At 36.0% G+C, this 24,499-nt stretch overlaps 1 protein-coding gene across 4 annotated transcripts in view; it reads right to left on the bottom strand.

Annotated features, from left to right (window-relative positions):
• The window catches only part of eys (eyes shut), a 1,117,243-nt gene that overhangs the window by 301,267 nt on the left and 791,477 nt on the right, over positions 1-24,499 (bottom strand). For 3 of the 4 annotated variants that reach the window (XR_014132762.1, XR_014132763.1, XM_081769319.1), the window contains exon 17: positions 21,279-21,485. The exons of the other annotated variant lie outside the window; for it this stretch is intronic. Coding sequence is in view for 1 of the 3 variants with exons in the window: in XM_081769319.1 (XP_081625445.1) it covers positions 21,279-21,485 (207 nt within the window). In the remaining 2 variants the exon portion in view is untranslated. The remainder of the gene's footprint in view (positions 1-21,278; positions 21,486-24,499) is intronic. 4 annotated transcript variants of the gene reach the window in all.

Here is a 24,499-nt window from a genome sequence, read left to right as displayed (position 1 = left end):
ACAATGCTGTTCATTCTCTCGGGCACTGCAACCAAATCTACAGGACCAGCAGCCCTCATGTATCCACAAAAGTGTGCTAATATTCGTTCTGAACAAGAAGTACTGATATTTTGTTCAGCATCCCTGGTTCCGCGTGGTCTATACAATATAACTCTGCCTTGCTGGTTAGACTTGAAAACTTTCTCGTCGGTCCAGATGACTAAGTCTCAATATGACAGAGGTTGGGTTGTGTTCTCCTGTGCCCATTCCATTCGTCTGGTCTTTTGCGTTTCAGTCAGAAGAGTCTTCCTAGCGGGTCTTGAACAGTGGAGATCAGCCCCCAATAATCTTCTTATTGTTTCGTGAGAACAATTATATTCCATGGCTTTGTCCATCGACGCGTGGAGTAGAGGTTTGTTGATTGCTTCTGTAACTAACGTTTGCTCTTGAGCTGCAGTTGTCGCTTTAGGCCTTTCACTTCTTGACCGAGATCTGAACCATTCACCACCTTCTTTATGTCTCTGAATCCATTTCTTGGCTCTTTTCTTGTCACAGCTCAGATTCCTAGCGATGTGAGGCAGAGTTTGTCCCCCTGTTGCTCGGTCTGTGATTTCTCCTCGCAGAGCAACAGACAGTTCTCCACAGCCCTTAGAGCGAGGCATTTTGACAACCTGTTAGAAATTTGAATTCTGACTTGTATGAATAATGTCGGTAAAGTGTATCTTTCTGTTTCTACTGCACATGCACCAATGAATTTTTATGAAAGCTCATAAATAATCCTGATAATTGCTTAATATTTATGAACTAATACGTAATAGAGCCTATATAAACAATACATATCATTCGTCAAAGTAAAGAATACAGTTAACACAAAACAATTTCAATAGACATATTGCACCAGGCCAAAATAGGCTTAAACTTCAGGTAATACAAAGTAAATTTCATACTGTAATGAAAGGTGTAACATGAAACACGCTTACTACAATCGTAACTGCTTACAATAGTCGAGTGGATGCCCTCCCCGCTGATCTAGTGGCTTGCACTTGCCACTTTGGTGTACGGGCTCCCGGGTTCGATTCCCAGTGGGAGAGCCTTTGAAATTTTAACTTTCCTCAATGTTTCTGTGCTCATGTCCCTGTCGTTTTAGGTTACTGGTAAAGCAAATTAAACAAGTAAAAAGTGAATAAAATTAAGTAGTAACTAGTAATAAGTAGATAAAAAGAAGTGGATTAAGACATTTGGCTGTAGATTTTCGAGGCACCACTCAAGGGTAGTTCGAATCTCACCAGACTACAATTTTCGTTTTACCTCTTCTTGACGTTTCTATTTGTGTTCCTGTCGGAATCGATTAAATATAATTCCGTAATACGCTAAAATATACGTAATATTTCGAATTCTTAACCTCTTATTACATTTTTGTTACCTTAGTTGGGAAGAAGGAGGAAAAATGAAAGTACAAAGATTTACAATAACTTACTTAACATTTACTGACATTGTAATAGTGGATATTTCCGAAAACGTATAGTGAACCAAAAATATATTTAGTAGGTCACATGTCTATATTCTTCTATTCTAACTTGAAAGTTACAGTTCAGGCAGTGACGTATCGAAGAGTCATGAGGTTAAGGGGTTATACCCCTCTCATTGAAACTTGTATATTCTATTGAAATAAAAATTATTTCAGTTTTTAATCTTGGAAAATCAACAAGCACCGTGTGTGGAGGACGGTTAATTTATACTACGATTTATCACTTCCAAATGTGTAGAAGATGTGGCTGGATATTGTATATAATCATTCAAGAGATATAACGAAACGAAGGGATTTCGTAAACCCTTCACGCCCCCCCCAGAAGGAGGAAGCGCGCCTCCAAGTTGAGAACTACTACTTGCGAGCGAAACATACTAACAATCTGTTAGTATTTCCTTCTTCGCCTTCTCTGTGTACTGCGCATGCACCAGTCAACTTTTATGAAAGATAATACATAGTCTTGATACTTTCTATAGTATTTATGAAAGAACGTGCAATAGAATCTATATCAACAACATACATCATTCGTCAAAGTAATCAATAACGTGTTCATAAAACAAATTAATGGACATATTACATCAAAGTAAATTAGGCTTAAATATTAACCAATAGAAAACACATGCTATTCTGTAAGAAAAACTGCTACTCGAAGCCTTTGCTACAATCACTAGTTGCTACCATGGCCAAGTGGTCTAAGGCGATCCTTTTTGTAAAACACCCTGCGAGCTTAGTTCGAGTCCCCGGAGAGTCCAACGCATTTTTTTCTCTCTTTTTACGAAGTCTCGATGTTTCTGTCTGTATTCCTGTCGGATTCGATTAAATAGAATTTGGAATAGAGACCAATATGTATGATAAATGGTAATTTATTTACGAGTCTCCACTCGTCTAATATACATTTTCGAGAGTTTTTTTTGGAAGTGTATATAATATGGAATAGTGAAAATAGTAAAGTAAAAAAATATTCTTATAAATATTGGTTAATTAATTGGAGTTGAGCATGGCTTACAGGTTAGGATTATATAGAGATGAGTTACTTTCAAGTGCAATGCGAAAAAAAAATGAGTTTTAATCAAACACAAAATTGTAACTTACAGGATAACTTTTACGTGATTAGTATTACATTTTTATGTTTTATTATAATTCTGTATAAGTTATGATACTACTAGTTCAAAATGTAGAACGAGAAAGAAGTGTAATATTATATTTTGTTACGAAAAGCTTTTAAGCAGTGATAATTTCAGGGAGTGATCTGAGGAAGAATTTGAGACCCTTCTCAAGCTAAGAAATTTCTGCCTTCGGGACCATACCTTGGATCATGCTTAATGTGGATTACCAGTGAGTAAACCCACCACCCCTATTAAAAATTCCCCCGAGGATAATTTTCTCAAATCACCACTGTTTATAATTAGTTTTTCGTTACAAATCAGAGGATAATTATGGGATAATAATGGGAAAACATACTTTATATTTTGTTTTCAGCTATGGATTTTAGATCTGCAATTGATATATTGTTCCGTCTTAGCCGAATTTGAAACAAAAGAAGTTTCCAATGAGTTACTCAAATAAATGTTTTCCGCCTCCAAATGAAAATAAAAAGACACTTAGAAAAACTTATTATCCGGTTTTAATACACAAACATATGATTGAAAGAGTATCGACCTAAACCACTCGACCATTTTGCATGCTTTTGCAGGCTTTCTTTTAACTTTTGTGAAAGAAGTTTACTGTTCCATACTCGCTTTTGTTTATTGCGATACGACTATGAGTTCTCAGTGAATATTTGGACGTCAGAGCTCTTGCAATGTATAAAAGTGTTTGTAGAATAAATCACATTCAATTTTACGTCCCAATAACATACGTAAATCAGGTTGAATTCATGAAATGATTGAGGTGGGAATGAGCGTAAATGTTTTCATACTTAGGAGTCTGGATATGCAAACCCGCTTAACGTAGAGATTTATTTCTGTGAAATTTGGGACATGGCGAATAAATACGAGTGAGCTTGGAAATGTGAAAGTTCATCTGAATTTGTTTTACAATCACTTCAAAATACAACTTTATATATTTTTAAAAAAAAGCCATCCCTATTTTGAAAAAAGAATTTTACTGTACTCAGGCTCGAACTGCCGCCCTCCGGTTCTAGAACTTTAACAGAACTATTAAGCACGCTTGACCACAGAGGCTACTCACGAAAATGCGTTGTGATATAGCTAATAGAATCGCTCCAAGCGCAGGTTTACACTTGGAGTTTTAAATAGCCAGTTTCTGTCTTTTTCAGTAATTTCAACTGAAGATATTGACTGATTTCCCATATTGGAACTTTGCGTGAAGTGTGAATTGTATGCTCATTTCAAAAATGCACCATTTTCTGTTCTTTCAATTTTACGTATTTGTGAGTGTTCCTAAGACCTGTTGTGTGCAGCGATTTCCACACAGTTAAGCGTTTTGCTAACCCCCGGAGGCATATGTTAAACGTAGGCAGCATTCTGTTGTTATCATAGTAGAGTCACTTGTGAAGGCACACCTAGTATTAGTTTTTTTGTTCTTGTGTTGACCTTGAAGGACCAACAAATGCCTTTCGTGAAGCTACAAGTTTCCTTTAATCCGCGAAGATGATATACAGTAGAAGTGGCCTATGCATTATTATCCCGAGAAAATAGAAAGACTTATAATGGTTTTACCTGAACAACCACAGCGTCTGATTAATGGATTCCATATTTTCCGTTAAAGCTCTAGTTAAAGCGCAAGTGGTTAAAACTTGTCATTTTCGATTTCATCATCACCGTCTCCTTTAGCCTAACCGGTATAACCGTGGGACGTAAAACTTAAAGATTTCATTTCATTTTTCTTCCAAGTACAGTATTGTCAATGAAACATGGACTGAAGCAGTGCATACTTTAAGACATTTTCATTGGGCGACATTATAACTTAAGAACAGCTTGCATCAAGAAGTATCAAATTAAAGGTCTTCGTAAGGCCCCGTTACACACTAACATTTTTTGTCACATATTCACGTCTCATCACTTAGAAGGAACATGTGGACAGTGAATGTCACACTTAGTACCATACCTTCTGTAGTATATTTTATAAAGTATAAAATATCGTTGACACTGTCCTTAATATATCTTTTAATCTTTAATGTTTAATGGCTTAATCATTTAATGTTTACTGTCGTATTAAAACCTTAGTACTTCTATGTTCCATATTTTTATTTATGAAGTTGACTAGTTTTTGTATAAAATCCAACGAGAATGAAATTCAGAATATTCAAAACGAAATAATGAAACACTAGCATAGTAGAAACAGAAAATACAGTAACTTAATACCTCCCTGGCTAACGACAACAAATTTCTTAAGATTTTCTTAATACAAATAAAAAATACGAAACGTAGTATAGCAACCAAGGAGATGGCCCTCCCTAAAAAAATTTCTTCGGGCGCCCATGCCAAGAACTTAAGTAACATATACATTATTATTTCTTGAATTTAACACAGGTACTGAACTTATATAAACTTATGAATATATCTAATTTCTTTTATTCATAGTAAATAGTGAACAAATAAGTATGACTTGGAGAACTTCTGTGCAGACATCAGAGCAACTTCACTTAGTAATTACAAAATGAGATTGTGTTGACTAAAATTGGATATTGACGATATATTTAATTTTCTGTATGCAAGTGGATGCTTTTCGTTATTCTACTACACCATGTTATTAATACTTTCCGCACTAAAAGTGAGTTAGTGCACGCACTTGACGGGCAAAACATACGTTACCACTCCGCGCTCCGGTGCACAGTGGTCCAATAACCCAACAAACCTGGCCAAAAATGATTTTTTCAAACACAGATGGAATGTGTGCTATATAGTTCTTAGAAGCCAAATATCTGGGAAGTACAAAATACCTGCCATGGACATTTTGCATCCTCCCAGTAGACATCCAGAACCATCTAAATTATATCAATGTATGCTAGTGATTTGTTGCATTTTGCATTGAGAAAAGGGCGGCATTGTTTTGTAATTTGTGTACCTGTATGCACTAAATACGGACAAGATATTGTTATTTCTAATATTTATCTTTTGAAAAACAAAGGTGTTCCTTTTTTGGATATATATGTGTGTACCATGTGATAGATAGGTAATTGTACCACTGCGTCCATTAGAAATTAATTATAAACTGAAATCTGTGATTTGATTTTCAAAATGTGTTACACCTTGTTACACGCTCATTTCTTGTTCCGAACCTAGAGTAATATTCCCTTGAAATGCGAAGAAAGAAAGAACTTGCAAGTTTTTGCCCCTTTCGTAGAAAAGGAAGATTATATATGAATGGGTGTACAAAAAAAAGAAAAATAATGAAAACCGCATTAGTAGAATGTTTGAAAACAAATGTAATTGCGACAAAAACTAACATGAAGAACATTGTTATTGTGTCACTTAAGGTCCAAAATGGAATTTCGGTGCGAAAGGAGAGACATATTCCTGTTGCTGCAGTCCATGAGTGGAGGACGGGGAGAGCAACGGAGCGAACTTGTAAACCACGTTCTGGAAGAAGCGAAGCCAAAGATAGATAAAGAAAGACGGCGTTTACTGTATTCAGCACAGCGTTACTGCATTTGTTACTCATACATTTCGACGATTGGACAAGGTGCATCGCATGACGGACCGTTTCTTCCAGAAATATACAACATGGCTAGACGAAAACCTTGTTATTCTTATGGAGGAGGAGGAGCGTGCATCACCTCCTAAGGGGAGTCCAAGTGTTTCTTTTGCGGATGACAGTGAATGATCACGTAAAAGGAAGATAGAGGGCCTAAGAAGGTCCCACACCATTAGCTGTATCCTGGCAGAAGCTACCACTATAAAATTAAGAAAAGAAGGAAAGATGAAACAAGCGAAGCTATAGAAAAAAAGACTCCGCGTAGGGCAAAGAAAATAAAAGTAGCCTGGATATCTAGACAACATAAGGTTTCAGAATCAGGAACTCGAATATACACGCCTGATGCAGCACTTATACTATTCCTGGAGGGTGACGTGATTAAACATCAAAGGGTGACAAGACTAAACATCAATATCAGCTTATTCGGTCTGGCGCAAAGGATTTATAGCGTGATATCTACCCAGCCCATAACAAACTGTTAGAGTCAAAAAAGCAATGTTATACATACGAACTACAAGTGTCTGAATCAGTTGCAGAGGTCCCGCTTCAGGAACTCTTGGATCGCACGACCCAACGTTTAACTATCGTCCAGGAAGAGGTCCTCATTCAGAACTTTACCACAAAATGTATTTTTAAAAAGTAAGGTTGTGATGACACTAATGGGCATTCCTAAGACAAACAAGTTTCAACCGATAAAACTTCATCCGACTCTGATACTTTTCTTACCTCCATCGTTCCCACTTCAGTCGTTCGCGATCATACAAGATCAATCATGAGTCATTATCTGGCACAATCCACGTGCATCATCTACCCGATTTTGTTGACCAGTACGGATACAGCTGAAGAAGGAAACGAAACAGATTTCTACAGGTGAGGTTGAATATATACAACAACAACAAATGCGGCTCAAGCCAACAACAGTTACAATAGCCGGTAAGGTTACAGAAGTCCACCATCAACTAGAACTCACAATGGTAGATGGGAAGATTAGTAATGCACTCACTAACACATCGAGTCAAATGTGTTATGTATGTGGTGCTACTCCAAAAGACATGAATGACTTAAACAGAAAGAGAGAGAAAAATTCTGATACCTTCAAATTTGAACTCTCCATACTCCACGCTTGGATTCGATTTATGAAGTGGCTTCTGCATGTAACATACCGCCTCAATATTCAATCACGGCAAGTCAAGGGAGAAGAGAATATATCTATGGTAGAACAAAGGAAGCAACAAGTACAACTAAAGGAAACACTCATTCTCATCGTGGATCAGCCACACCCGGAGTTTAGGGTACAACATATGATGGATAAACGGTGAGAAGATACTTTGACCATCCTGATGATGTTGCACACATAACCGACCTATGTGTAGATCTCATCAAGAGATGTGCGTGCATCTTACTATCCATGTCAAGCGGTTACACCATCAAAACAAAGAAGTTTCAAAGATATGCATTAGAGACAGTGCAGCTCTATATACGACAATACCCCTGGTACTTCATGCCTGTGTCTGTGCACAAGGTGTTTGTTCATGATCCGGTCATCATTTTCTACGCCCGTCTGCCTATTGGACAGGTGTCAGAAGAGGCGCAGGAAGCTCGCAACAAGTATCTGAATCAATTTCGGGAGCATCACGTCAGGAAGAGCTAAAGGGAGCGTACCATGCGAAATGAGATGCAACGCCTTCTCGTGACCTCTGATACTATCATTTGAACCTTGTGGCATAAAATTATACCCAGACAAAAACGAAAGCCACTATCATGTCAAGTACTACGCCTGCTGGACGCTCGACAGTCATTCATGGTCCATGTCATAGATGTCAGTGAGGAGGACTCAGACTGTAATACTGTAATTTTCTTACATATTATACGTCACTTCTACCCATACGGTCATAATATTCCTATCATGTTCTTTTCGTTATTTCTAAGGATTTCAACCACACATGCAGTCCATGTCGCTTATCTGATTTTTGGCCAGGTTTCCGAGGTTTCTGGACCACTGTGCGGTGAGATAATAATCAACATAGCGGAGGCTATAGAGAAAGAACATTAAAATCACCGCTCCAATGTCATTTTACTAGCATCGCAGAGGTTGAGTAACGTTATCTGAACACCTTATTTTCAGATTACAACGATAGATTTTAATAGTGAAGAAGTCATCATTATACATTTAGCGACATTGAATCTAGTCAGTTAATTGCAGTGAGGTCATTGACTATTATACTTGACGACATTTAAAGAACACACATAATAAAGTAGCTTAAAGCATTAATATCACATGTGGAATCATAGCAATGTATCAATGTAACCAGTGTTTCTTTCAGACCTGTTTCTGGGGGGCACTGCCCCCCGCGGAGTTCTGAGAGTGCCTCCGGAGCAGATCAAATATTACGTCTATTATAATAATAAATAGAACAGTATCAGCAGTGCCACCCACCCGGAATACTAAGTGTGCCCCCCCGGAACATTGTTTCTGAAACAAACACTGAATATAAGAGTTACGTAACAGACAGCAAATATACATGGGACATCAGAATTCGCGATAATGCTTTTACAAATCATTAAAAGCAAATTTTTAAAACACTTTGACTTTGAGAAATTACAATCAAAATATTAATAACTAGCTTTAGAACTAAAATATGACTCAGTGAAAGTAGCATATCACATAAGTTTCACACTAGGTGCAGCTATCTTTTGAAAACAAATTCTTGATATATTCTTGGTCCTTATATAACTCCGTATCTGGAAGTTTTTGTCTTCTGTCTTTAGTTTGTAAAAATTCTGCCACAGTACGCCTAGGATCATAAAACGCTGTTTCAACACCATTAAGAGCAATATGCAGAGGCGGAGTTAGGTTTCACGAGGCCTTAGGCGAGACTCTAAAGCGAGGCTCCCTACAAAAACCGTCCCAGGTTACATAAGTTCCAGGCGAAGTATAACGTGTGTTTAACAACAATTGCGCACCCACAAGTTTTGGTTTCGGAAGGATCTGCTCGGGTTGTATTAGTTCTAGGCGAAACCCAACATGTTCTTAATAATAACATGCAATATTTTAGTAAAGCCACTAACATCTGTTTACACATACAAATACACTTAAGTACAAACTTACCTTTATTCTATTTAATCATCCATCTTGTCTCTCTTCCTACTGTTCTAGGGGAACGTTTTTAGCCAAGATCTTTCTAGTCCTTTTATACGAATAAGATTTATACAAACCAGTTTTTTTTTTCTTAAAAGTCTTTCATTTCTTGTTGTTTCTCAAAATATCCCATTCACTTGCATGTCACAAGTTTTTTTTTTTTTTTGAAAAAGGAAGATTTTTCTATATTATTTTAATAAGATGGCAAAATCACTTTCGAATATGCACTTTAGGGTTAAGATGTATGGAGTTATGTTTTTCCACTTATATATTCAAAAGTAATACAGACACTAATCCAGAATTTTTTAAAAAAATATATACACAATAATTACGAAGAAATATTTACATCGTAATTTCAACAAAATTATATCAGTTTCCATTCATTCAAACGTCATCATTTGGTTGTATTAGCTTCACCTCATAGAGTTCGTTATCATAATCGTTCGATTTTTCTTGTTTGATTTTTCTATTGTGGAGAATTTCTTCGGCAGTTTTTGAGTATACTTTGAATTCTAACGACAATATGTTTTTTTTAAAAAAAAAAAGTTGGGAGAACACCTTTGATTCTGTCTACAGAGAGATTATTCAAATTACATTCATAAAGGATATTTATAAATTGCTAAACTTATATAAATGGGAACTTTACGAAATTTCGTGCTGCTGAACACCTGGATCGCTTCTGTCATATCAATACTGTTAGATTTGTCGTTTTCGATAGATAATATAGCTAATGAAGAAAGTCTGTCCTGACTCATTGTCGACCGCAAGTATATTTTAATCAGTTTCAAACGCGAAAAACTTCTAATGATTTCTACTAATTTTACTAAGATTTTTCCACTCAAAACATCCTTCATTTGAACTCATCGCTGTAGTACTGGGCTTAAATAGTCGACGAGAAAAACAGAAAACAGCGTCTTTTGACTCTTAGTAAATCAATCACCGACGATCTTGCTTTTTTTTTTTTTTCCATTCCGCATCAAACGAGTGTAATGAAATAAACTACAATGCCGACCTCTCTTTGAATACGAACCGGGTCTTTACGAACAAGCTTAGTCCTTTCTACATCACCTATAAACTCTGGTCAAGAGCCGGGATTACTTTCTATAACTAAGCTGATTTGAACAGGATCCGAGGTGTTAAATATATTTTCTTCAGTAACTTGTTCAACTTCATTTTCAATTTCATTTATCTGATTAATTAATCTTCTGGCTCAGACACGACTTCGAGATGGCACTGAACTTGAACTTCAGACTCAACATCCATCTGCTGTTTGGGTTTAATTTTTAAGAATTTTTTCCATTGATCCTTTTAAGTTATCTTTCTCCTCCTTTCTCTTTGATGCTTTTTTTTTTTTCCTTTTAGCACTGCCGGATTCATACTTCCTACCTTTGTCGCGATCTCTTGAATACATTTTTTCTGTTTTAAAAGGAACCCAACATAATTCCATTATTAGGTTATCAATTTAGAAATCATTGCTGGAAGACAATGTTGTATAATAAGAAAATTATTAATGATGCACCTGTAAAAATGCTATACACACCTGTACTCAATGAGATTGATGTCCGCCTGGGTAACGCGAGGCACTCTTTGAACACAGTGCTTGGAAGTCTACTATAAATTGTAAGCGCGCCGTCCTATATAGCTCGCTGCTGACACATGACGTTAAGCCTAAAAAGACGAAGCTACGCAAGATCTTCCATTATGGAATGAGAACTTTCAAGAAATTAGGAAATATCGATTAGAAAAGTAGGTAAGAAGTAAGGAAGCATACTATCTTGAGGTCGAGAAAAGTTCACGTGAATAGATGTCTAGGAAACTGTGGACTTCTTCAGGAGGAAACAAAAAGTCTATCTGTACATATTAAGGTTATATGCCTTCAATATGAAATAGAATAAAAATTGTCATGAAGAATGTTTAAGGAGCTGGGAAACAGGTGTAACTCAATGTGTAGGAGAAGGAGGGCAAGAACGTGTAGATTACTTATCTATTATCGGGATCATACGTCTGAAAATGAAATATCAATCTTATTGTGGATTATCGCCTCCAAACTCGTCTCGAATTTATCCGAATGCAGTTCACCACGATACGCCACTGCTCTCTGTCGAATACTTGGTGGAAAGGAAGAAAAAAGAATACCACAAACTTTTCAGCATAAAATTATGCTCTATTTCGGAGCTTTCAAAAAACTGCGCGCTTCACCAACACATTCCCTCTTATCTCCCCTTGCCGCGTTACGCAATATACGGACGGCCCCAAAGAAACATTTCTTGAAATAATGTGCATGTAAAAATGACTATATTTTTCATTTTTAGGATGTATTACTGATAAAATGTTTTCTTAGTGTCAATAATCATTATGATTTGACAATATTACTATTTCAGTAGATATGACTCATCAACAATGAACATAAACATAACACTAACTTATTATTTTAATAGGTCATTTTTAACAAAACTGCTTATCCGTTGCTGTAATAAATTAATATAGACTCCTATCTTATTTTCCTCTATGTATTAGGGTGCATCGAATTTCCACTTTTTTTAAATTTAGCTTACCCTTAGTGATATTTTTTTGCGAAATGGGCACATATAACATGTAAAAAATTGCAAGTCGATTGGTCAATATCTTTAGGTGCCACAAACGGCCGAAATATTTTAAATTTTGTTAAAAAGTAAATGTTAATTTAAAAAATGTAAAATATGTACTTTTATGAAATATGGTTATCCTATGTGGTTTTGTTTCTGTAAAAAGTGTATATTATACGTGAAAAATTTCAATTTGATGAGTCAAGTCATTCAGGTGCTACCAGTGGCTTAAAATACAGACAAATGTATCCCTACTTTTTTCATTTCTTAAAATTAAGTTGCATTGTTTGTAATTCATCTGAATCGCTAATTAGATAAGAAAGATTTTGTTTTACATCTGCAGCCCTTTGCTTATTTCCAAACATTAATAATGGAAATAACCCAAAACTCACCACGAGGAGGTGGATGCAGTTCGAGTTTCGCCCACCCTATATACTGATGTTAGATATGGTAGTGCAAATTCATACCGTTACTCTTTTACCTCAAATTTTTTGTATTAAATTCTGTTATGTCTTTTCTTGATTGTATTGTTGCTAGGACAAATCTATGTTGTGCTTCTTGCCCACATACCGCTGATGCCACTTCTGTCACCAACTTCACCATTCTTTCTACAGCGCGAGTGTGACAGGGTAAGGATGTAATAGATTCATCAGCCATTGGAGCCGTCTTTACATTTTCTCTTAGCTTCTGCAGGCTCAAGTGTTTTGTCAGTGGTGGCTCTGTCAGCGTGCATGTTGACCAATTAATCATATCAACATAGTTTGTCGCTTCTAAGTTGATTTCAGGGACGACAAATTCTCGTACCGGTACTCGATCACCAGATTGGGTCGTTTGTCTTGCTTTTAGGACTCGCCTCCAGCCAAGCTCTCGTACTTCAGTATCTAGGTCAGTCAACATTGATAGAAGTAGGTTCTCAGTATGGCCGTACCACGCATTTCTACGGATCACTGGATCAATTATTTTCCTGTATTTCGCTTCCATGTGGCGAGAAGTCGTGATGAGTTGCCACAAATGACAAGCTCCTTCTACACACGATGGATTACGGATCACAGCAAACCAGAGTGACGCGTAGACTATCATGATGTACTGGACGTTGGTTTTATGTTCATTCGTGGGTTCTTTTGTTCCTACGTACAAACGTAAGACTATTTGCTGTAGTTAGCCATCTACCTTGATGAATTTTACCAGGCTCATTGTGAGCTAACTCAACGGGTCATTCTCCTGAAGAAACCGCTTGGTAGATATTCAGCAAATATTTTTGATCCGTGCTTAATGAATCCTCAGTGAAGTTGAGGTCCCAGTCTACTGGAACGGGCTGAAAACTCTGGAGCGGCAACTCTTCGCAGGTTGGAAGTGCAGATCCTATTGGTCTTCTAAATGTATTTGGTCCAGTAGACTTGCCGTCTATAAATTCAATCAAATGTGGAAATGGGAGCTCATTCGTGTGTATCATACAGACGATTCTCTGAAGGGGTTTGTTCAGGAAGACTTTAATATTTGCCATCGCACCATTCTTCCGACCAGTGTTGGTAGCAGTACCGTCGCAACCCAAAACAACCAGATCTGACAGGGGGATATTTTGATCAACAAAGAACTTTGTGATGGCAGCCCGTATGCTCTCTCCTCTTCCAGATGAAGCAGAGACGTGGCCAAGATAGTTCCATCCTGGCTCCTCTAACAGTGCGTAGTGATCTTTTTTCATTATTCGGTGGTTGATGCCGTCTTTAGTCTCAAGGCTGAGAGTCTGATTCTTTTCTTCCGTCGAAGTATTACGCTTTTACTTTGGTCGATTCAAGCGATACACTCGCCCCTTCAACGATGGCGTTTCATAAGGATTTCTTCTCTCTCCGAATCTTGCTTTTGTCGATCACCTTCTGCTTATGAACTGGGATAACCAGAATGATATCTGCCAAAAGCGACGAAGTGATAATTGCGGCTCGCGGTCTGATATATTACATCTATATACTGCATTGGAGAATGTAGGCAACCTAGCTTTCGTTTGTTTAGAAAGGCTAGTCTTCTTTCTTTTAAGCGCAGGAAGAAACTCGACAGTGGAATCTGACTCTTCTCCCGATTCATTTTGTAAAGGGACACTATCGTTTTGTCTTTCGGAACTACTAATTTCATTGGGCTTTGGTTGATTTTTCAGACCTTGATTTTTTCGCAATAAATGTTTGACACGTTTCTGTGTCTCCTTTCTATCAGGTCCTGCCATACTCATCTGTCGGGTGGTTCTCTGGTCAATTAAAATGAAACCTCCAATTTAGGCACTTTCTTCTCTCGCACAAGTGCAAGCAACCGGGTCGATGCATTTACAAGAAGCGATATCAAACAAAGTTTTGCTGGCGAACGCCTGGAATTCTGCGACTTTGGAAGCAAAGGAAACGGGTTTGTCCTTGAACTTTTGCAGCTGACGGACCTTTCTGTGATAATGTAAAATCAACGCTATAACCCGTTGCTCGCTCAAAATAGCTGCACTGCTGATTGATGCCTTTTCCCAAATTTGAATTACTTTCCTTGCCACTGAATGAGCTAGCACTTTAACAGAGGGGTTCTTCTGAGATGCTGCCTCCCATTTCGTGTTCTCTCTTTCCCACAAGAATTGCTTAAGAACATCAGCGATTGTTGGAAGCTGACTAAAAGTGAATTCCGCAGGGGATCCAATGACATTATGGACAAAGTTCCTTACATTCAAACGTGACTTCTTTTTAGTTGACATCTTTACGGACACTTGATAGTTTATCACCGAAACCAATTTTGAACAGTTAAGACACTTTTGTCAACGCAAGACATCAACAAACTTGCCGCACCATTGGAATGACGAACTGACACATTCAATGACTGCCGACAAGCACAAGTAGGACGCTATCCTTCAAAAACGCACACAAATGCACACGTATGGTCACTTAAACACAATCAGCAACGTAAACAGTTTCCATATCAAACACCATTTTTTTTCTCTAGAAAGCAATGCAAAATTACTCCTAATCTCATCTGCAGACACACTAAAAACGAGTAACTTTTTTTCTTTTCTCTCGATGCTACTCCACATTTATTTTTACGACAAACTCGCTTTTAGGCGACTTTATTCTATGCAGTGCAGGTGTTTTATCGAAAGGAGTTTATCTACAAAAATAATCACTTGTTACTTTTTTCGCGTTACGAACATAAGCTGGACAACTACCGGTGTGTGTCTTATTTGATAACATTCATTCTACTATAAAGTCTATTTTTTTTTACCTTGATTGCCTCATTTCTTATCTAATTAGCTGTTTGTAGGAGATGAAAACTTAATTTTTTTTCAAAATCCTGAATAAAATATGTCTTTTGGGCGTTTTGTCCAAAATTTAAGACGCTGGTGACACTTGAAGGACTTGACCGATCAAGCGAAATTTTTTTCACGTAAAATATGTACATTTCTGATAAATATAACTACTAAGGGTAAAATATTTTCGTAAAAGTAAATATGTATAATTTTTTTCTAAAAAAATATTTCTTAACAAAATTTTTGAAACTTTAGGCCGTTAGTGGCACCTAAAGAAATTAACTAATCGGCGTGCGATTTTCTATGACATATAGATACCATTTCACAAAAAAATCTCGTTAAGGGTAACTTTGATTTTTTTTTAAAAAAAAGTGGAAATTCGATGCACCCTACTATGTATTTCATGGCATTTTTAATATTACCACCACTGAAAACACGTCATTATATAATAACTGATTACAAACTAAAACATATCGACGAGTTGATATTAATATTTATTTATAATTTTTCGATTACGTTATCTTCGTAGTTACTAGTAGTTACTTACATTTGTTAATATTCTTTTTCTTGCAGCAACCTGGTTTCTTCCTTGTAATCAAACTTAATCATACTTATTGGCATGATAATTGTATAATGCTGCTTGATGTTGTTTCTTTTTGAAAACAACTATTATGTTTTTTAACGTATTAAAGGTTTAATGCTATTACTGTTTTCTATGGAAAAATACAAATCTTCCCAAGAGAGTTTGAATGAGGATTGGTAACTAGCATTTTGCTGCTTGTTCCATGCACAACTGAAGTTTACTACAATGTTTTACATTGTATTAAATGTTTAGCCCGAATTAGCTACTGCTTAAGCAGCTCGCCCCACTCGAACTACTTGATATGGTATCACAAATATCGAAGTGGAAGCACTAACCTGATGATCTTTCTCTACTCATGACACTTTCTGTCACTTCCCTGAGTGAATTCGCTCAATCTCAATGGACAAGCAACATTCTGGGAGTGCCTGATTTAAGCCATGAACTTCTATTGTCTACTAGTATTACAGCTATCCCTGACTAATTAGGGTTACGCTTCTGTTCCCCCTTTAAAAGATCTTCCTCGGACTAACAGGTTGTGATTACGGATCTGATTACACTTTAGGCCAGATTCATCTGGACTATGTGCTTAGCATACATCGACAGAGATTACTAGTGGAAGTTTACATCAGTATGATCATACCTTAAGCTGATAGTTTGTGTATTACACAGCCTCGAAACTGAAACAGGCATTAAATTCTAAACAAATTAACCAATATCTGGAATGTTGATATATTCGCAATAAATATTTTACATAACAAATTTTTACACATGACAAACATGTTAGAAAATAATTAAAATATGGTTTTGCAATTTCGGTCGCGGAGTGGAGGTAGTCAATTTTGCCTCCCAATCCTCCTCTTTTCTTATCGTTTTACCGAATAACTCATGAACAAAAGCGGTGGAGAAGAAGGATTTTTGAATATGTGAGATGAAACGTGGAGGGGAGGAAGTAGAAAATATTGAATAGTGTAATTCAGAGAAGTAATAGGCATGAAAAAGTAGCAAACGATGTACAAATATTTCGACTTTTCTCAATTTAATTTTATTTTTTCTGAGTACAGTCTATCAATCTACGATGGATATACTCTGTAACATATGTAATTATAGCATAAATGATATAAAAATTGATTTTGAACATTGATTTACCTCAATGTTAAATATATTTTTTCTTTTAAAAGAAACAGTAGCCCTCTTTGGGATTATGCAAAGAGCCAAACTTTGGATAGTTAATTCATCATGACTCAAGAGTCTGATTTTCTGCCCCATACATGAATTCAAACACACTGAGGAGGCTTCGATTTTGATTGCACGTCCTACAATTATGTATTGTCGGGTCCTTGGGATGAGATGGATGATACAGATGGAATGACGGAGGTGGAAGGGAACGGCAGAACTCCATGAAAACCCACGCACATATTTCCCCTCAGAGGCCCACTTGGCAGAAGCTGAAATAAAAACAAGGACCCCAAGTGCCAGAGGTGAGCGCTCTCCCACTGAGGCGCCGCGGCCCAAGGACTTCTAACTCATGAAAGTGAAAATCCAGGCTAGATGCATTTTTGTATCTGACCGTACATAAAACTAACGGTAATTGCAATAAAACCGTATACATGTCAGCGAAGACAGAAATCGTTGCTCAATGGTATAACGGCCATTCCTAATATCAAGAGCGTTTAAAAAGTTTTGCACAGACGGATATATTATTAGTAGTAGTTGCAATATGATGATGAAATTCTAAGTGAACACACTTCGATCCTTTGGCTTCAAAATGATAAAAATTGTTCTTTCCTATGTTCACAGGTAAACAACAATGGACACAGAAGTAGACACCGGGACCCAACAACGGTCGGTAATGGAATTACTGTTCAAAACCGGTAACGAATTAGCCACATCAATGCATAGGAAGTTGCCTCTACTTTATGGGGATCACACAGTGCCAGTATCTAACGTTGGTTGTAACAGTTTAAAAGACCTAGACTTTCCAAATCAAGCTAGAAAATTATGGTATCCTTTTTCTAGGATCAAGGCGGTGTCATTTTCATAGATTTCTTGAAACATAGCTCTACAATTATCAAGACGTGTTATTGTTTGTCACTGGATAAGGTACGACGTGCTCTTCGCCCCAAGAGACCAGAGCTGTAAGCATCAAACTCCATCAAACCAATGCCAAACTTCACATAGTCATGGCGACACAGAGAAAATAACGAAAGTGGAATGGGAAGTCATCCCTCAGCCTTCCTATAATCCGGACTTGACTTCTCGAGGTTTCTTTCTGTTTGGTCATCTGAAGGCCCATCTGGGAGGTAAAGCATTCAACAGTAACAAGGCTCTCACTTTCTGTGTGAAACAATTGTGTAGAAGTCAGCCACCTCAATTTTTACCAACGTGCATTGGAGGCATGGAGAAAACGTTGAACAAGATGCGTCACAGTAGATGGTGGCTACATTGAATGACATGGTCTTGTAGTCAAAGAATCAAAGTATTTTCACCTATAATTTAATCATCATATTGCAACTAATAAAAATATTATATTCATCTCTGCAAAATTTATACAAAGATTCGTGCTTCGATCCTAAGCCATGTAAGTTTGTAACTATGACATTATGTCTGTGAGCTTTCTTGTGGTTTTCCCATGTTGTTCCAGATTTTGCTCACTTTCTTACTCATCCATATCCTTTTAACTCCAGAACATAAGTGTAACGTTCGACGTAAATGTAAATATTATACTGTATTATATTAGTACGTCAAGAACAACCACTACTACAGTATACTGGAGCTTCCGCAGGCAGATGCACATAGTTTCTTAAATAAATTACATGAAATGCCTGAAGCTTCATCATACACAAAACGGCCATGATATTGCCAGTTGCCAGTTCATCACAAAATCTTAAAGAGTCGTCGGGCCACCTGACATGCTCGTTCTTTCCACAGGAAGAAGAAAATTAATACTAAAGAATTCAAAGATTTGGAATACAGGACAAGTTGTTGGATTCCTATCTTACAATGCAATATGATTTACTGTGCATATACGTATTTTATTTGTAATTTTATCATAAAGTTTGACCCCCTTATTTCCCCATTGAGTAGAAATCGAAAAAAATTGTGACTCTAGGTGACTCCTTTCTTTGCGAAAATCTTATGACAGACAGACAGACAGACACATACACACACACACACACACACACACACACATATATATATATATATATATATATATATATATATATATATACTTTAAGATATTTGTATAAAAAAAGTAAATGACTAAATTACTAGAATATATTGGCTGTAAATAGTATAAAGGTGGGTAAAATGTGTTAACTATGACGAGAACTTACACTGAGAAAAGTACCAAAATGTAAATAAATAGCAGAGAAATTATTTGTTTTCTTGGATGGAAATAGATGTGTGGGAGAGATGGAAATAGTTGTGTGGGAGATATGGAAATAAATGCATGGGGGAGAAAGTAGTGGTATGAAATTAACCTTCAACATCCCGCTAATAAAACTTTCCTTATTCCACGTCAACTTTGGATGTTAAGTGAAGTAAAGAAATTGGAATATGATTCATATTATATAATGTTTTGAAAAGCGATACAAGATAATCATATTAACGAAAGTAATTAAAAAGTAATGAATACCTCCAAGAAATAACTTTCAAACCTTCTAAATATGAAAAGAACATGAAAATTATTACAGACTATTTTCTTAAGCTACTAATTACTGGACCCTTGGAACAATATGAATTAAATTTTGGGGTTTATGAGGCATTCTGTACACTTTCACTCAGTCAGCTATTGCGTCAAGAATATTTATTCTAGGATGATAGTTCATTTCTCCTTTTGTTTGAAATGAAGCGATGTTTCCAACTGTATCAGTCAAATTACCTTATTATGTATCTAAGGAGGGAAATTCCCACCCAAATTGTTAAAAAGGGATTTTTTAAAGTGCCCGTTTATCGCAAATTTCTACCTTCAGGTACACAGCACGAACATACGAATGATATCAAAAACGACTTGCTTCATTGTAAAGAGAATGAGGTACGAAGATGGGCCGATGAAAAACAGTCTTGATGCTCTAGTCAATTTTCCATGGATAATACATTTTCAGTCAATTTTTATTCAATTAGTTTCATCATAAAGACTACTCAATGTAGGAACATGAATCATACCTCGTTTTCTTCAGAATGAATAAGCCTTTCGAACGGCACCACTCGCATTTCGGTACCATATATCCAAGGATGGAAAATTCCATAAAATGGGATATATTTGAAGAAAAACACCTTTTAAAATTTTGGGCCCCTCTGGGCGCCCCTGTGTTAACGCTCAGATCCCAAAATCACCTGAAACATATTACGTAATGTATCTAATACCTGTGCAAAATGTTATTCTTATATCTTGAAAACAGAGCAGAAATTTTGTAAAAATATCCCACGTCCTTTTTATCATAACTGAGAACACGATATTATACCTAGGTATAAAAATTTCCTGAGAAATTCCTAATTACCATAGGACCAAGAATCGTACCTAGTTCTGTTCGGAATGAATCAGCCTTACGAACGGCACCACTCGCATGTCTGTACCATGTACCTGAGAAGACAAAATACGCAAAAAAATCTGAAATTATTGTGAAAAATCCCTTTTTTCAAAGCAGGGAATTTTCTCTGCTCAGGTACAAGGTACTGACATACGAGTGGTACCGTTCGAAAGGCTGATTCATTCCAAAGAGAACGCGGTACGATTCATGATTTTAGGAAAAATAGTGATAATGCTGTAGATACTTTACTAAACTAATTGACTAAAAATGTGTAAATAGTGGAAAAAATTCAAAAATTCGAATTTTTTGACACATCCCTATTAATCCTAGGATCATGATTAGTACCTTATTTTGTTTCAAATGCAGCTGGGTTTCAAACGGTACCATTCGCATGTCCCTATAGCATACCTGAGAGATCCCCGAAATAGGGAAAACTTCTCCTGAAAAATACCTGTTTAAAATTTGGACGGTATTTTCTTGCTTCTGGTACATAATAGGGAAATTTGAGTTCTACAATTGGAAACACTGCCTTTTTATGAACACAACGAGGTACAAACCATGATGCTAGGATAAATAGGTACGTGTCAGGAATTTTTAGAAAAAGTTATAAAATTTATCCATTTTTCCTTCTTCCACGTTCATGACGTCATTGCCCCCAGAAATCGCAAGGATGACTGCAAAATGGCCATGAAACATGTTCTTTGATGCTTTCACGCTTGAACGAATGCAAAAAACCTAGCGTAAAAAGCTTTACTAGAGATTTATGAAGCAAATTTCGAAGGTCGACGCCATGATCAACATATAAGCCATAAAGTGTTAAAGGGTTAAGAAACACAGCTCTTTAGAGTTAATGAGTAGGTCTATAAATTATACTTCAGAAATAATTAGTACTGTTTCTAATTCGACACCTGTTATTAAAATACAACTCAAAGGTAACATCCATTGAACCTCTAATGCAAGCAAACATAAATAAATACATACTGTAAAGCATCTAAAATTAACATGTACCTCTCGAGATTTTAAGCTCCATAACTTGGCTATGCAAACTTAATGAGAAGAACCCATCACTTCCACCCAGCACAACATATGCTATTAATCCATTTGGTTGCAAAGCTTTGAATTCAAATTCAACACATGATTGTACACTTCCGAACTTGGCAGCAACCAATATGTATGAACGTTCCCCAGAGAAAAGCAGATCAGAAACAAATTCATCTGAAACGAAGAATAATATAATTCTGAAAAACTAGTAAAAACAGTCTTCTAAAAACAACGCAAGGAATCATTTTAAAGATAGTTATAAAGGTAACGAATACATTAATATACTGCAATACATAATTATTGTGAGTTAGTGAAACTTAATATTTGCGCACTGTGACTGTCTCGTGTTGGTGTTCTATTTGGTGATACTGAGCATATTATGCGCGTGAGTACATTACTATAACGCTCTACCCCAACGGGGTTTGAGTCCTACTGGAGTCGAACCTCGGTTAAGCCGAAAATGCTACAGATGCGAAGATTCATCTGATGGGCACGCTAAAATCTGATTTCACATCCTACTTTACTCCAACGGCTTCCAGGGCTTTAGAGAAAGAAAAGTCTTGAAGGTGGAATTTTAGAAGAAAATGTTGCAAGTGCTAAAGAAAATGCTTCAAATAGAACTTTTATCGCATTCTACATGACCGATAAATGAAAATTTTTCTATAATTTGGCTTTTCTGGGAATAGCTGTTCTGACTTTCATTCTCATGTATAATTACTAAAAAAATAAAGTGGGTAACCAGTAAAATAATTATATATTGACTAATGAAAATAATGCCAAATTATTTATAGAAGAAAATTTAATATCTAAATGAGAGTCAGCTCAGTGAGATCCCTATGTAGCAATTGTAACGGTACTCTAAAGAGTCTTTTTTATCTTAATGGGCGGTAATTCATATTTGATTTAACAGAAAGATAATACTAAAGTTAGGTAACACTGATAGAATTTTTAATTTATATAAAAAAGATTAACGTGTAATAGCTGATGAAAACAACAACATTTGATACTTAAAAAAGACATCCTCCTCCTATTGAACTTTTACTCTATCATTCTGTGATTAGGTCATTATTTAGAAAGTAATGAATTTAATACATGATATTGAATTAGCTCTATGATTGCAGAGCAGGCAGGTTTTGAGTAAAACAAATCATTGGTGCAACAATTTATGTAACAACCGAGGAAGGAGTAGGGAGAGAGCTCACAGTCCATAAGTTTATATGAAAATTTACGGCAGAATGTTGTACCGTACGTCAAGACAGTGACATAACATGATCTGTTGGAGCCATTGAAAGCAGAAGATTTAGTATTGCCTGCCAAACAGTATGGGAACAAAGGTGTGTATGCGAGCTGTGGTTTCTTGGAAAATATCTCCGATCATGCTGACGGGTAGCAATTCGAGGAGTCATGTATGTTAGGAAGCTTTCTGAGGCCAGCAAAGCGAAACAAGAGGCACGTAGAACAGGAGAATAAGAAAGTAAAGAGACAGAGAAGAGTTTAAGCGTTTTTGATGTTAGTAAAATTGTAAATCATGAAAAAATACAATAATTAGAATAATTTATTTTTTATTATGTATTTAAATAAATTGTTTAATTTTTTTAAATGTCAGAAACAGATTATAGTATTGATATAATAATGACGAATAAACTAAATCTAAATCTTAGATATTGAATTAGCTTTCTAAATCGGAATGACTGCAAAATTACACAATAAAGATATGTAATACGAGTGGTATTTCGAAACAAATTACGTATGTTTACTTCAAGTGCAAGATTTTAACAAATTTTCAATTTACATATTAATTACTATAACTTCGTATCCATTAATTACCATAATAATTCTGAACAGGTTTCCTGCTGTATACAATTTATTTACTTTGAGAATACTAATTACTAAATATATGGCGAAAGTGAAGATTACTTACTTTAAAAAAATTACGAAAAGCTTGTAGAAAAGTAATTGAAGAAAAAAAGGATGGAATCTTGATTAATGCAAATTTAAAATTATATGGGTCATGACCTTCAATTGTGGGCATTTAAAAGGAGAAATATAGTGAAAGTGAGACATAGTGAGTGCGTATTTTGGATTTAGGATATCTAGATTAAGATTTATAATTTGATTTATATTTACAAATGCAAATAATGACTATCACAAATGTTCCATACAATACTTCTTTCTTTCACGGCACACTACTGTATGAAGCTCATAATTAAGCTAGTGGCATCATGACTATCCGAAATATCTGTAATTAACACAGTTACCAATTTCTCGTTGCATGTGTTGCAAATGTTCGAAATATCCTATATTTCTTTGAAGGTTACCCCTGCGCCGTTCCTGCTTTCAAACCATTCCAACATTAATGTAATCTGCAGGTAAAAGTAATACACACTGCCTTTGAACGAACCTTAATCCGACATTTCCTTCTCGAGATATGGCCATTTTTATACCGTTGCGACAAATTGTCGGCGGCCCCTGTCTCCAGAACGATGCATTTCCGGACACCGTTCATAGGTTTTGCAATTGAAGTCATGAAAGGGTACGCGGTAGTTATATGTTATCGATAATATGAATTATTTTTTTCGAGTTATTTACATATGTAATTGTTATTTACGTATGACAATGTTACGCGCAATGAGATCAAACCCTAGTTACGATCCTTTATGATTTGCATATACGTAGTGTTCCGCGCAATGAGAGTAATCGCGCAATGAGACTAATTACGATTTTTTACTTGTACCAACTAAAATTATTGAATGAATAATACATGCATAAATAAAATATTTACTTACCGGTGACGTCAGCACATTCTCTGGGGAAGCATGATACACACATGCACGCCGATAGCACACGAAGCGCGCCGACAGCGCACGAACTTCGCTGAGAGCGGACGATTTTGGAATATTTATTTCATTCATTCATATTAATTGTAGGAAAATTTATTAGACTGCCACATTAAGTATTCTAATTGTTTATATATAAATGTATATATATTATTGATAAATACGTGATATGACAATATATGTATTCTTCGTTTATCTTATATTGAATACATATACTTATGTCATATCATTTGACGTTTAATTAATATATATGCATAATACTCAATTTTTAAAAATTAAGAGGTCACAAAGTATTAATATGTGCAAATCATTTTATATGTATTATCGATAAATACTTGATATGACGCAGTA

Source organism: Thermobia domestica, chromosome 8 (genome assembly GCF_964235325.1).
Source record: "Thermobia domestica chromosome 8, izTheDome1.hap1.1, whole genome shotgun sequence".
NCBI classification, from domain to species: Eukaryota; Metazoa; Arthropoda; class Insecta; order Zygentoma; family Lepismatidae; genus Thermobia; species Thermobia domestica.
Note: the sequence above shows the minus strand (reverse complement) of the source record. Positions and strands in the feature narration are given on the sequence as shown.